Genomic DNA, 14,774 nt, shown 5'->3' with positions numbered 1-14,774 from the left:
TTAATTTGTTGTTTAGAATGAGCACAAGTAAGATTTTAAGATGAGCTACTATATCCACTGTATTCTTAAAATACTTGTACGTTAAAAGAAATAGTGATTAGATGGTTTAGCATTAGTATTTCCAAATTTAAATTGATACTGATTATAATTCAATAAAAAAATTTTTTTAAGTAGTCTCTACACCCAATGTGGGGCTCAAACTCATGACCCCAACATCAAGAGAGTCACATGCTCCACTGACTGAGCTAGCCAGGCGTCCCTCAATAAAAAAATTTTAAGATCTATTTGCATCCACCATAATCTTTAAGATTACTTTAGAAAGTCACAGAATGGGAGGAAAACAATGCTTAGATTAGCCAACACTGTTATTTTTAAAATGTGAGTCTTCCTCAGGATTCAACATATTAAAAAAAAGAGAGAGATAAAATTATTTTTAAAAATGGAATTACCTCCAAGCTATAACTATTTATTTTAAAGCAAAAGATATAGGACACGGGTCCTTTATTTCTGATCACCTTTAATGAGATAAGAATCTATGAAGCTGGCGGGAAAATGTTTACTCAGCTACTACAGAAGATCAAAAAATATTATACTGAATCTGGAATCTACAAAGACAAAGCAATTGTTTTCTTTGAAAAATAAGTGGGGTTTAGACAATTTCTGGCATTTATCTGTAAAAACACCTTCGGGGCCCTAATAGTGACGTTTAGGGAAACACTCGCATTTCAAGGTGGGAAAAATAGGAGGTGGCGTTTTGTGGGCTCCTGTGGTGGTTAGGTAGTTCTCAGAAGACCGTACTGGAAATTAGATAATTGCTGATGTCATACTTTTTACTAAAAAAATGTGTGTTTTGGGGGCTATAAAAGCAGCAACTTCTGCCTTCCCCTCACAAGCGGAATCATCGAAACAGGTAAGTGTTTCAGCAAACTTGCTAAGATGGGTTCGCTTGATGTGATATACTTCTTGATACCTAATGGTTTGCCTTTATGTTTTTGCTTCTTGTTCTCTTGATACCAGGTTCTCCTTTTCTAGTCACCATTTGCTCCAGTTAGAGTTGTCTGCGATGGCCGCCCTGCAGAAATGTGTGAACTCTTCCCTTATGGGAACTCTGGCCTCCAGCTGCCTCCTTCTCCTTGCCCTGTGGGTGCAGGGTGGAGCAGCTGTGCCCATCGGCTCTCACTGCAGGCTTAACCACTCCGACTTCCAGCAGCCCTATATAACCAACCGCACCTTCATGCTGGCTGAGGAGGTACTCATCTCAGTCTCTCTCTCTCTTTCACATCTTCTCTACTTGAAACCTGATAATAGTTCCTAAAAATTTCTCCAGAGCGCTACTAAGATCTTTGAGAACCCATCATCTATCCTCACTGGCAGACCAGAGATTATTTCCTATGTCTCTTTAGAGACTCTTTGGAGATTGGGCTTTACCAGAAGACCTTCCATTTTGGCCTTGACAATATGTATGTTGAGTTTTACTCCAAAAAGTGCATTTATGAGCCCACCTGACTGTTTTTTCCCCTTACTCCTCTGTGCATTATTTTAAACTCATGCACACATCTGAATTCTTTCTTTAGGCTTCATGGGGCTGCTCTGGGGAGAATGGATAGAGTGCATCTCTACTCACAGACTTTTCTTCTATCTCTTCGATGTCCAGGCACTTAGTCTTTTCTTCTCTTCCAGGCTAGTTTGGCAGATAACAACACAGATGTTCGTCTCATTGGGGATAAACTGTTCCACGGAGTCAATGTAAGCCATAGTCATGATGAGCAGGGCAGTGTGTTATCCATGGTTATTTGGATGCTGGTGATGATGGTTTGGGTCTCCTGGATGCCCTCTAATATGATCCCTGCTGTTTCACTTTTGCCTGCAGGCAGGAGAGCGCTGCTATCTGATGAAGGAGGTGCTGAACTTTACCCTTGAAGAAGTACTGCTCCCCCAATCCCATAGATTCCAGCCCTATATGCAGGAGGTGGTGCCCTTCTTGGCCAAGCTCAGCAACAGGCTAAGCCAATGTGTGAGTTCTTCTCCCAGCCTAACTCCACCCTCTCTTACTTGCCTGCCTTCCCCCCTTCTTCCCCTTAGAACCCTTCTCTGCCCTGCCCCTTTCCGTGCTGGCAGCAAGAGGTGCCTCAGCAACACCATCACAAGAGTCACTTGGAATCACTACTTTAATTGAGTCACATTTTGAATATATGGTGATGAAGGGGGTCTGAAAGACAAGAGCACAGAAGGCTCCTTTGTCCCTGGGAAAAAGCAACTCAGGTTATGTGAGATGACAAAGGCATTGGGAACTGTAAGGGAAAATGCCTAGATGTGGACACAGATGCCCCGAGTATAAATGGAAGGGATGGGAAAGAGAAAGTAACAGAAAGATTTAATGTTCAGTGCTGGGTGGGCAAAGATGATTGCCCCTTGGATGTCAGGAGAAGTGACAAAGTCAGAGGTGTGTGACCTTCCTTGATGGCTCTGAACATTTAAAATGATGAAAAAAGACTGGAGAGGAGTGGGCAGAGTGAAGGGACCTAGTATTTATTGAAGAGGGCCTCCTGTTCACACAAGACATTTTATGTCTGTTTCTTGTTCTGAGCATACATTTTTTTTTTTTTTTGTAGACTTAGGGTTTTATTCTTCACAGAATTTGCATAAACCACTCCACTTTTTCCACAAACTTAAACCTCAGTAGGATTTCCCAAAGATGAAGAGAGGTCCCATGTAAGGGAAATGACTGGATTTTGGCGTCCAAGGGAATTTAAGAGCTCTGAAAATCTAGGTCACTGGTGAAATCTAGGTCATTGTGGGCAAAATTGCTAAGAACTTTTAACTCCAGGTGCATCGTAACACACCTCAATTAGGGACGCTGGAGTTCATAAAGCTTCAGTACAACAGTATTAAAATAAGTGCTCTGGTTTTCATTTTGTAGCGTATTGAGAGTGATGACCAGCATATCCAGAGAAATGTGCAAATGCTGAAGGACACAGTGAAAAAGGTACTACTAATAACTATTAATGTTAACCTATTAAATAGGAGAGACAAATGTTTTTCTTTCCTTCCCTTTCTTTCTTTTTTTCCCTACGTATAATTTTCTACTTGATTTGCCTGCATCAGTTTGATTATTTAGGTGCATATATATATAATATACCTGTATATATTATATATATCTGTATATTTATAAATAAGTCTCCAAATTTTGCAAACCATAGAATGGCTGGGAAGTTAGGTCCTCTAAGCTCATCACCCCATGTTCTGGGCATGACCAGTGGCAGGGCCAGGGCCAGAATGCAGGTCTCTTGAATCCCACCCAGCATTCTTACCAGCAGCAATTTGTGTTCGTTTTAGTATTATTAATTCTTCAGGAAATTCGAGATTCCTACTGATTCATATAACTTGAACAAGGACTTGTTTAAAAACAGAGGAGTACTTGGGGACAAATTTATTTGAGGTAATTTTGGAAGCCATTGACTTGATGATCTAAAACTTGGAGAAATTAACCCAGAACAACCATAACAGAAGAGTTGTACTTACCTATAGGATGAATTTCTGGAATGATTGATACTTATATTTAATTATCATACCTAACAGCTATTGATTTTAATTTAAAAGCAAGAGTGAGCGACCCCCAATTTCTTGTATGGAGTTTCAAATAGAATGGATTTATTAGAGTGAATGCAAGTCTGAACTGGAAATTCTCTTTTCTTCCTCTCTCTTTTCCACTTCCTTTCTGGTTTCCTCCCTCCCTCATGTCCCCAGTGAGCATCTATCTGGCGTAGGCTAGTGTGCATTTGTACAGAGAATGATACTATCACGTGGCCTATTTGGGGAAAAGAACTACTAGTAGAAGGCTCAGACTAGCAGTTGTGACTCATCCAAAAACCAGAGGAATGATTACTAGCAGCGAAAGTGATGCTCTTGCAAGCGGGTACAATTAAACCTTAGCAGCATGAAGGTTCTAGCTGATGGAATTTTTAGTAACAGGTGTAACCTCAATCTTCCCTTTTTTCCACCTTGATGTTTCTTTAAAAAAAAAAAAAGTATTTCTTCCCGCTCATGATTTAATGAATGTGACCATTTCTGTGATCATTGAAGTCTTTGTAGTCTTTCACTGTGAAGATCAATTCTCTTGTCATGGGTCTCTTACCCAGGAGAGGAGGGCTGAATATTAGGACGCGATTGCCAACGCAAAGCACTTCCGGTTTGAAGAATTCCTGATGTCGGTTTACTTTGTTGGCTTTAGAAAAATGCAGTGTGAGAGAGAAACATCTGAGGGGGATCCATGTGGGGAAATAGATTTTAAAGCTTTTAACCCATTTTGAGAGAATCGACTTTCACATTTGCAATAAGGTGCCATGTGGAAGAGTGGTTATGCTTTCTTTTTTTTTAACCCAGTGGCTCCAGAAAGCATAGGTGAGAGAGGAATGTTACTCTGAGGAAGCTCAACCTGAGGGGAAACTGGTCAGCACTGGCTGAAATGGAAGGGCGGTCTTGGAGGTGTTAATTCTCTGCCACTGGAGGTAACAGCAGAGAGCAGGCTGTGGTAGAATGCATGATAGACAGTAGGGCAAGAGAACTTGAACCATTCTTTATGCTCTTGGGCGTCTTTGAGATCTAAGAAGTACCACTTGGCATTACGTGCAAGGAAGTATGAAAGGGGGAATGATGGGAGACAGCAGGAAGAGAAAGGAGAACAAAGCATCGAGGACAATGATGGCTTATGGTTTTCCTTGAAAGAACCTACAGCAAATTTAATAGATTAGAGGAATTTCAGAGGAGGATGCTTTGGACTTGAATTTACCTTCCTCTCCTATGGAGTCTGAAAGCCTCACTCGCATAGGACTTGGAAGGAGGAGGAAAGAAGTGGTGTTTAGAATGTGTATCCGCTTTCTACTAATTAAAGCAACTGGATGGGACTTATTTGGTATTTTCCCCACAAAAGTGAAAACCTGTATTTTTTTCCCTTTGTTAGGGAGGTGGGAACAGAAAAAACCCATGTGTACCGGTAAATGCGCAGTTTTGATTCAAAGCTGTGTGAGCTGAACTGTTATAATTAGTTGGTCATAGACTGTCGGCGAGGGGATAAGGCAGGACCAGGCCTGATGGGGGCATTTGGTCCCGCAGATGCCTGCACAGCTTCCATCCGCTTGCTCTGGGGAGGAAGTGACTTGAAACAGTTTTATTAGTGTAGATGCAATTGAGAGTGGTGCCTGCTGGTGCCCTTTCAGTTCAATTAGCCATAATTTTAAGGTCTATGGCAAATCATATTATAGTCTCGCTAGAAGGGTATTATTAAGACTATTTTACAAAAAGGCAAAAACTTGGTTTCTGTCTCCAGCAACTTCACCATCTTTTTCTATTTTGTTCCTCTTTAAAAAGCATGGTATAAATGCTCAAATACTCGTGTGTTCTTACTTTTACAGCTTGGAGAGAATGGAGAGATCAAAGCAATTGGAGAACTGAGTTTGCTGTTTATAGCCCTGAGAAATGCCTGCATTTAACCAGAGCAAAGCTGGAAAACAGATGACTAACCCTTCTTGCTTTTCTTGCTTGTAAGAAATAGCAACAAGATCCCCTACAGGTTTTCTTTTACCAAAGGGAAAATGGGAAGCCAAACTTTACAATCATGGGTGGGTTCTAAATAAATCCCTGTTTAGCTTTAAAAAGACAACAATGTCACCTGTGTCCAGAAGACCAGAAGGTAGACCTTCCAAGCTTAATGAGAATTACTGATAACATTTTATTGTAGTTGGTGTTTTGGACACAGAAATTGATTTTTTTAAAGCAATTGTCTATTCCCATAAAAAAGATTACTTCCCCTTCCTTTAGGGAAAAAAAACCCCTAGGTAATTTCATTTCCAGGGTCAATACTTTATATTTATGAGTTTATTTATTATTGTCAGTACACATTTTATTTATGTCATTTTAATAATATAGACTTATTTATAGAAGCATATGATATTGTTACTTAAGTATAAAGCTAATATTTATATCTGTGACAGTAATTATGGAGCTATGTTTATTTGACCTCAATAAACACTTTGATATCCTACATCTTGTGTCTTTGTGATTTGTGTCCCTTTACTATTATCATCATCATCACCATCACCACTGTCACCATCATCACCATCACCATCACCATCATGTAATCATTCCCATTTGCTAAATGGGCCAAGGATCTCATATACTTTGTTCTTGACTCTAAGCCAATGAGGGCATGTGTGATGATGAGCACTGGGTGTTATACGCAACTAATGAATCATTGAACACTACATCAAAAACTAATGATGTACTATATGTTGGCTAATTGGCTGTTAGTATGAGCTCTATTTTAAAGGTGAGAAAACGGAAAATCAGAGACATGTTACAAACATTGGGGTAACTATAAGTAGTGGACCTGTATCGAGCGAGGTCTATCTGATTTCTGGGCTCTGTGCTATATTGCCTACATAGATGTATTATGTTGAGTCAGCATGTAATTCTGAAAGAAACACAGTAAGACACCGAAAAGAATCCATTGGCCTCATTAGCAGTTGTGGATAAAAGAACGGAGTGCTATTGCCAGCAGAGAAATACAAATACAGTGGTTTCTGCTGGGGAGGAGCTACTTTAGCTCTAGTTTGAATCTATTAGGGAGGGCATTCTTCAGTTTTCCTGTAAGTCAGGAAATAAAGTAAAGGGGAAGTGGACTGAGTCTGGGGAGTCTTCGAAATTTGTGCAGTGGTAGAGAGAAGAGAGAAGCAGTAGAGAGAGTTGGACTGGTTCTATCTAGAAGAACGGGCAAGTGACATCAGCATTGAGGGATGCGTAATTTTTTTCCACAGAAAGTGAAAGTCAGTGGTCAGGAGAGGTCAGTGGGTCAGTGGTCGACTGTGTACGGTGTTTCCTCCTCTGAAAAGTCAGGAACCCCGAGTTTATTGTACAGGTCACTCACCAATTGTTTGTCAAGTTCCTGTAGGAGTAGGTCAAGTCTGGTGGTGATTGGTGAGCACACATGTAAATTGCAGGTTCACTCATGGGTAAAGTGGAGTTAATATTTTTGGCTGTGGGCTCCAAATGCTGACAGGTCCCAAAGCTAAGCTTCATAGGTAATAGAATTATAATTATTTCTGGGATAAACCAGGGTGTAGGACTCTTTCTTTTTCCAAATGCATCTCAGTGTAATAACTTAGCAAAATTTGGGATTGTACTTATTTTTGACCAATTATGGAGTAATCTTCTATTAATTGAGCCATAAATGGAAGAATGTCCTTAGAATTGGATTCATGAATGCTTCCATCTAGGGCAAGGAGTCTGAAATGAAGAGATTTTAAAAATTCTGGATGCTAATGAACACAAAGCGTAAGGTACCAGGATCTTCTTCAATTCCAAAGGGCAGTGCTGGCAAATTCTGCAGCTACGTGAGATAGTCCAGATTCCTCATAGGGAGTCTTGACATAATCCTCAGTACCTGCTGGAGCAATTCCTTTGCACCAGTGGCCGTGGGCAGTATTTGGCTGGCGCTATCGACACTGTTCTTGTTCTTGGCACTGGCAGAGGCCTTAGGTATCTCCTCCCCCAGTAGCAGACGGCAACACCCAGGTGTTCAGGAAGACTAATCTATGAGGCTGCATGAGACATAAGCCCCCAGAGACACCAACCAGCATTTAGGACTGGTGAGAAGCCGCTGGAGGGTTTCAAGTGTGGGAAAAACTTAATATGACTCATGTTCGAAAAAGATCACTTTGGTGTTGGGTGGGGAGTAAGTCTAGGAGGGGTTAGACCAGAAGCAAGGTCAGCACAATAGTTTACGGGGGAGGTGATGATTGCACTGGGGAGGATGGGAGTAGAGCCCGAGAAAATTGGCGTGTGACCCTTTCTGTGACACTCAGTTTGGGTTGCCTGGGAAATAAGGGCTACATATAGGTTAGATTCACTAAGAGGAAAAGCGATCTGTTAGTTTTTCTTCTGGTTCTTCATTTACACTATATTATTCACTAGCATGCAGTGCTTCATATAAGTACGGACAGACGGGATTTTGTTCTAAAAAGAGGTCAAGATTTTAAGATTTGAGTGAAGACACAAGATTCATGAGAAGCAGTGATACCAAGGGTTGAAAGCTGAGGTCCTATTGTCTCTGAGGCAACCACAGCTCTAGTGACTTTATCTTTAAAATATACCTTTGGGGCTCCCGGGTGGCTCAGTTGGTTAAGCTTCCGACTCTTGATTTCAGCTTAGGTCATGATCTCAGGCTTGTGAGATGGGGAGCCCCACGTGGGGCTCCTGTGCTGAGTGTGGAGCCTGCTTAAGATTCTCTCTCTCCTTCTGCCCCTCCTCCTCCCCTCTGCTTGTGCTCTCTTTCTCTTAAAAAAAAAAAAACCAAAAAAAAAATCCCCAAAACATATATATGTACATATACATATATATATGTATATGTATATATATGCACATACATACTTTCAAGGAATGCTGAAAAATGTTGTTTTGTTGAAAAAACAGGTGAAGACTGGGATGATGGATCCTGATCACCAAGAGAAAATCGTAGCACAGAGGACCACAGGGAAAGGGAGGGAAAACTGAACAGGAAGAAATCAGAGAGGGAGACAAACCATGAGAGACTCTGGATTCCAGGAAACAAACTGAGGGTTGCAAAAGGGAGGGGGGGTGGGGGGATGGGGTAACCAGGTGATGAGCATTAAGGAGGGCATGTGTGATGATGAGTACTGGGTGTTATATGCAACTAATGAATCATTGGACACTACATCAAAAACTAATGATGTCTACATGTTGGCTAATTGAACATAAAAAAACCTAATTACCTCAAAAAAATAAAATAAATAAAAGAGAAAAAAAATTGTATTGCTGCTAAACCATGAGGGCTGGGTAGACTGTAACTGGACCAAAGACATGGACTGGATTGTCTTGTCAATTCACTCAATAGTCTCGTCAATGGAGAACTGCATCAGATGAAAAAGACAGGATCATCAAGAACTCCAATTTTTTTTTTTTAAGATTTTATTTATTCATTTGAGACAGAGATACAGAGAGAGAGAGAGCATGAGCGGGGGGAGAGGCAGAGGCAGAGGGAGAAGCAGGCTCCCCGCTGAGTCAGGAGCCTGATGTGGGGCTCGATCCCAGGACCCTGGGACCATGACCTGAGCCGAAGGCAGACGCTTAACCATCTGAGCCACCCAGGCGCCCCAAGAACTCCATTTTTATAGGAATGAGGGTTTAAGTCACTTTACCAGGTGAAGGACCCCCTCCAATGGAGGTGCAGACGGAGGGTAAAGGGAAAATGGAATGAGTGGTGGAAGAAGGAATTCATGATATTTAATTTAGGTCATGTGAACAGCTATGAAAATAGGAAGTATAGCAGATAAGCAGATAAGGGGCTTAGTGAATTAATAGGATTTGGGCTCACACCATGCCTTGGCCCTTAACCTAATATGAACTGATAAGACAACTGCCTCAACACTCTGTACTCTAACTTTCTCCTTTTTGAGTTTGGGCAGCTGACATCCACTAACACTTCCCACCACCAAATGCCTCACAAGAATTATGGGAAATGTGATGTTGCTGATGGTATGGAGTGAAATCCATTCAAAAAGCTAAATACAAAGCAATTCCATAGTTTCTGACACAGCCAGACAAGAGATGTCACCTCCCGGAGAACATCCATCCTGTAGGAGACCCATCCACAGCCTACCTGGCCCACTTTTGCTGATAACCTCTGACATGTGAAGTCTGCTGGAGATCCCCTGATTTAAAGCCATGGTAGCATCATTCTGTGTTTTCTGTCCATGGTTTTGTCAAAGTCTCTATGCTTTCGTCTTCAGTGGGTGGTTCTAATGGCCTGGGACATGTCCCCAGAGCATGTGCAATCTGCTCTTCACTGTCTCCACAGTCTTTGAACTGCAGGGTCCTTGTTCTTCAAATGAGGAGAGTGACACCTACCCTCATGTAAGAATTAGATCACTCCATCATGGCTAGAAGTAGAATTTCCTAAATTGAATTCTTAAAAAAATTTTCATTTTTATTTTTCTTTCTTCTTTTTTTAAGTAGGCTCCATGCCCAGTGTGGAGCACAACATGGGGCTTGAACTGACGACCCTGAGATCAAGACCTGAGCTGAGATCAAGAGTCGGCCACTCAACTGACTGAGCCACCCAGGTGCCCCTAAATTGAATTTTAATGATGTTCAGAAAAGAGAAATAAGGTGCAACACCCTCCAATTCCCTTCTCTCTCCCCAAGTGTGGAGCCCAGGGAGGCACCTCTCTGCCCTACCCAAAAAGTAGACACACCCCAGGCAGCCTGCCCCCACATCTTGTTGGCCAGATATGGTAACATGTGCTCATGACAATCATTGGCTTAGATCAGGGATGGGAAAACTTTTCCTGTAAAGGCAAAATAGTAACTATTTTAGGCTTTTGGGGCCACATATTACCTTTGTTGCATATTTTTTCTTCTTCTCCATCTTCCTCCTCCTCTTCTATCCTTTGAAAGTATAAAAACCTTTCATAGCTCATGGGCTTTATAAAAACAATGTGTGAGTCAGATTTGGGCTGTAATTTGCCAACCCCTGGCTTAGATCACTCACAGTTCATTTTCTAGCACTAGGCACAAACAAAATTCTGTGAGAGGAATTAAAAGGGAACGGCTTTGTGGGCAGCTAATAAGATCTGCTCTGAGTGACAGAATGGCCAAGGTATTCAGCATTGAGGATAACCCAGAGTCAACAAAAATTACATTTAAAATTAAATTTCCCTATCAACCATGAGTTGTTACAGCAAAACCATGAACTGTAATCATTACCATAGCAATGTTTTATCTTGCTAGCCATTACAAAAATAGACTATTTTATTAGAGTTTAGGTTCACAGCAAAACTGAGAGGAAGATATAGAGATTTCAAATATACGCCCTGCCCCGACACATGCATAGCGGGGCCCCCTCCCCGCCCCGCACTGTTGACATCCCCAACAGAATGACACATTTGTCACAACTGGTTATCTACATTGTTGTTAGCTATTTCTTGATGACAATGAATTTCTTTTATTACAATAGAAAGTAAATCTCTGTATCCCATCTTATGGGCCATCTCTGATTCTCTTGGCCTCTCTTGTTCCCAGCTGTGTTCATTTCTGGCTCCTTTTGCCACTTTAGACTCAGGAAAAGTGCCATGGGGCAGACTGTGGAGTCTTTCTTCCCCTGAAGTGCTGATGGGCCAGGTAAAACTCAGAGGCACGAGAAGTTAGCTCCCTGTGAGGCAAAAAATTTTGCATATATACTGCATTTGAAAAAAATAAAAGAACACATTGATTCAGGGCAGAACCTCTGGAAGACATTAGCACCAAAACAAGTTTGTGGGAAGGATGAGAGACCTCTTCCCAGCTGATTCCTGCCATCAGAGAGCACCCAGGCTTGCACTACAAGAAACACAGGTGTGTTTAACTGCAGTAAGGTGAAGAGCTGGTGTGTAGGAAGTAACGAGAAAAGATACAGAACAAAAAGGAGTAGGCAGCATCACTGAACCCAGAGCTGCGGGCCAGGTTCCCATCAGACCCAGCCGGTCAGCTGCTCTGATCTGTCTATACACTTCTGGTTGGGTCTGAAATGCAGAGGAGAGACAGGAAACAGTACAGAAAGTGGGGGGGGGGGTGCCCACTGTGGGTTCTGTAGACCTTCTAGGCAACAGTAGAAGATAAAGAGCTGCTTGTGGCAGCCCAGCAGAGCTCAGAAGTGGGTCGAGAAGAAACATCCGAGAAGTCCTCCCTGGAGGAGTTTATTGTGTCAGCACCAAAATTTCTTCCTCCCTCTTCCTCCGAAACCTGACAGCCCTTTGGTCTTTCTTCCCTCCCGGGGCATTGGGTGGTGATTGTGTAGGGTTGTATCCAGGAATCCAACACTATTTACTGAACACATACTATGCACCAGGCACTCTTTAGAACAGGTGTAATAGCGATGAACAAGCAGACAAAATCCCTGCTCTGGGAGAGTATAGATTTTAGTGAAGGGAGATAGACAGTAAACAAATGCATAAGTAAATATATCATATGTTGGATGATGACAAGGGCTTTGAAAAAAAGAAAGAAAATGAGATAGAGGAGCTGGGAGTGGGGTTACTTCCATTAGGGTAGTGTATTACTTTGCTAGGGCCGCCATAACCAAGCCCCACAGGTTGGGTGGCTTCAACAACAGAAATCTATTTTCTTATCGTTTTCGAGGCCAGAAGCCTGACCTCAAGGTGTCAGGAGGGTTGGTTTGTCCTCAGGAATTCCTCCTTGGCTTGCAGATGGCCTCTGTGGATGTCTGTTTCTTAATCCCCCACTTCTTACGAAGACAGCAGTCGTATTGGATTAGGGCCTACCCAGAGGACTTCATTTTAACTTGGTCACCTCTTTGAAGAACGTGTCTCCAAATACAGTCACATTCTAGCGTAGTGGGGGTTAGGATTTCAACATATGAGTTTTGGTGGGGAGAGGGGGACAACATTCAGCCCATAACAGATATCATGGGAAAGCCTTGCTGAGAAAGTGGTATTTGAGCCAAGTCTTGAAAAATTTGAAAGAGCTGGCCATGCAGATATCTGGGGGAACAGCAAGTACAAAGGCCCCTGAGACAAAGGTGTGCTTGGTGAGTTGGAAGAGCAACAAGGAGGTGTTGTGGCTAGATCAGGAGAGCAAGGGGACCGCAGTAGGAGAAGAGGCCAGAAAGGTATAGGGAATGGGCAAAATCAGGTAGGCCCTTAGGCCATTGAAAGGACTTGGGTTTTTACTCTGAATGTGAGGGGGAAGTCCTTAGGGGAGAAATCGTGTTGCTAGTGTTAAGTTCAGGTTCAAATGCATTACTCAGTCTGAGTAAAGTCTATCAGGTGCTGATTGCCACAGGGCCCCAGGGCTGAGGAGACAGACCAATGATTAATCCATTTTGATGGAAAAGGTATATCTATTTCTAGGACTCTCAGAAGATGATTTCTAAACTCCGTCTCCATTCTTGCTGTTATTACTGCAAAACTTATTTTTAATACACTTTGAAAATGAGGTAGAAAGGCTACCTTTGACAAAATTTTGGAGGATGCCTGGATTTGTGTTGTGCTTCCTTCCTCTTCCTTTTCTTTAGCTGAGCTCAGGGAAGGGGACAGCAGCAGAGATCTGTTTTCTGTCATCCTTTGTGCTGGGTTATGATCATCTGCTTCTAATTTTTGATTTCGTATTTTTTAAATCTTGGTTAAGGTATCATATTCTTTGCAGGATTTATGGCTGATGTGCCTTTCACTGCCAGAGAATGAATGGCCAATGTGGATGGTACCAATGTGTCTAAGCAGCAAATGCTAAGCAGCATAGCTACAGAGCTATGAAGAAGATTGATACCGAAAAATAGCTATTGGAATGAATAATAATTTTTTTAATAGTAGATTTATTTTTATACTTCCCATCAGAAGACCTTGGAGTCACACATAAATCATGTTTACTTATAAACCCAGAGGCAAAATGGTCCAGTGGAAATACCACTGGGTTTGTCTTTCGAAGACACGGGTCAAGCCTAAGTTTGCTCCTTCCTGGCTCCGTGCCTTGGGGGAAGTCATTTTTCCTCTTTCCATCTCAGCTCTTCCACCTGCACACTGGAAAAAACAAGAACGCCTTCACCTCTTATAGAATGTTGGGAAGAACAAGTAAAGGAATACTTCGTGATGTTTAATATAGATATTTTTATAATATGTATGCAAGGGCTGTCAAATACCACAAACAATTGTTTTACTCTTCCTTAGTTTATTTTCTTCATGTTCCTTTTTCCTTAGGCCACTGTCCCATCTCTTATTGTCTGTAGCGTCCATCACAACCTCTGACATCCATGTGTCCTGCTCTCCAGGGCGGTGGGAGGCAGCACGGCAGTGGGAAACACAGGGCTTTGGGTTCTCATGAACATGGATGCAATCCCCTGCCTCTTTGATCTAAGGGTCACTTGGGCGTATGATTAAACTTCCTTGGATTCTGTAAAATGGAGCCATACCAGATGATCTAAAACTACCTACATTTTCAAATATAATGAAAAGTACTTAGCTAGCCCCTATATTTCAGGATATGAAAGTAGTCCCTTCCATCCAGCCTGTGGAATATTAAGTTGTCACACATGACAGTCAAGGCCTCTCTTAATTCCATGAATTCTAGGTTCAGCAGAAAAGCAAGTAGCCAGGACATGATTTCACCTCTTAAGAAAGCATTCAGATGGATCTAAATATGTTTTAAAATTTGGATGAGGTTAGGATTCTCCTCCTCTTAAAAAACGTTTTTCTAGGGCTACTAAAATGTTCACATTTGCAATATAGTTAAAAAAAATTCTCTTCTGACTCTTAATCATAGGGAACAACCTGAAGGTTGCTGAAGGGGAGGGGGGTGGAGGGATGGGGTAACTGGGTGATGGACATTAAGGAGGACATGTGATGTAATGAGCACCTGGTATTATGTAAGACTGATGGATCACAGACCTGTACCCCTGAAACCAATAATACATTATATGTTAATTAATTGAATCTAAATAAAAAATGTTTTTTTAAAAAAAAGTAATTCTCTTCTGGATTGAACAAGAAGGGAAGGACCACGACCTCAGATAAGGCTTGGTGTAGCTATGACTCAGGTGGTTTCTTTCCCTCCTGCTGCATCAGCGGCTGGGTTCTCCTTGCTTCTCTTTCTTTCTTTCCTTCTCCTTTCCTTCTTCTCCTTCCCTCCTCCTCCTTTCCTTTCTCTTCCTTTCCTTCCTTCTTATTGAGGTGAAAGTCACATAATATAAAATTAACCACTTAAAAATGAGC

General features: G+C 41.8%; 1 protein-coding gene across 1 annotated transcript; it reads left to right on the top strand.

The window, feature by feature from the left end:
- The first annotated feature begins 1,063 nt into the window (after nucleotides 1-1,063).
- IL22 (interleukin 22) lies at nucleotides 1,064-5,489 on the top strand. The gene is made up of 5 exons (XM_036118645.1): nucleotides 1,064-1,249; nucleotides 1,681-1,746; nucleotides 1,871-2,014; nucleotides 2,921-2,986; nucleotides 5,412-5,489. The coding sequence occupies exons 1-5, from the start codon at nucleotides 1,064-1,066 to the stop codon at nucleotides 5,487-5,489; spliced, it is 540 nt and encodes a 179-aa protein (XP_035974538.1).
- The last annotated feature ends 9,285 nt before the right edge of the window (nucleotides 5,490-14,774 follow it).

The sequence above is a fragment of the Halichoerus grypus genome, chromosome 6, assembly GCF_964656455.1.
Source record: "Halichoerus grypus chromosome 6, mHalGry1.hap1.1, whole genome shotgun sequence".
In the NCBI taxonomy this organism is placed as follows: Eukaryota; Metazoa; Chordata; class Mammalia; order Carnivora; family Phocidae; genus Halichoerus; species Halichoerus grypus.
The sequence above is the reverse complement of the archived record's forward strand: the minus strand, read 5'-3'. Positions and strand labels throughout refer to the sequence as shown.

Excerpts from the sequence above, each read along its gene's own strand:
- IL22 (XM_036118645.1), top strand. The coding sequence starts at position 1,064 with ATGGCCGCCCTGCAGAAATGTGTGAACTCTTCCCTTATGGGAACTCTG. Across the intron at positions 1,250-1,680 it reads CCTTCATGCTGGCTGAGGAG|GCTAGTTTGGCAGATAACAA; the intron begins GTACTCATCTCA and ends CTTCTCTTCCAG. Across the intron at positions 1,747-1,870 it reads AACTGTTCCACGGAGTCAAT|GCAGGAGAGCGCTGCTATCT; the intron begins GTAAGCCATAGT and ends TTTTGCCTGCAG.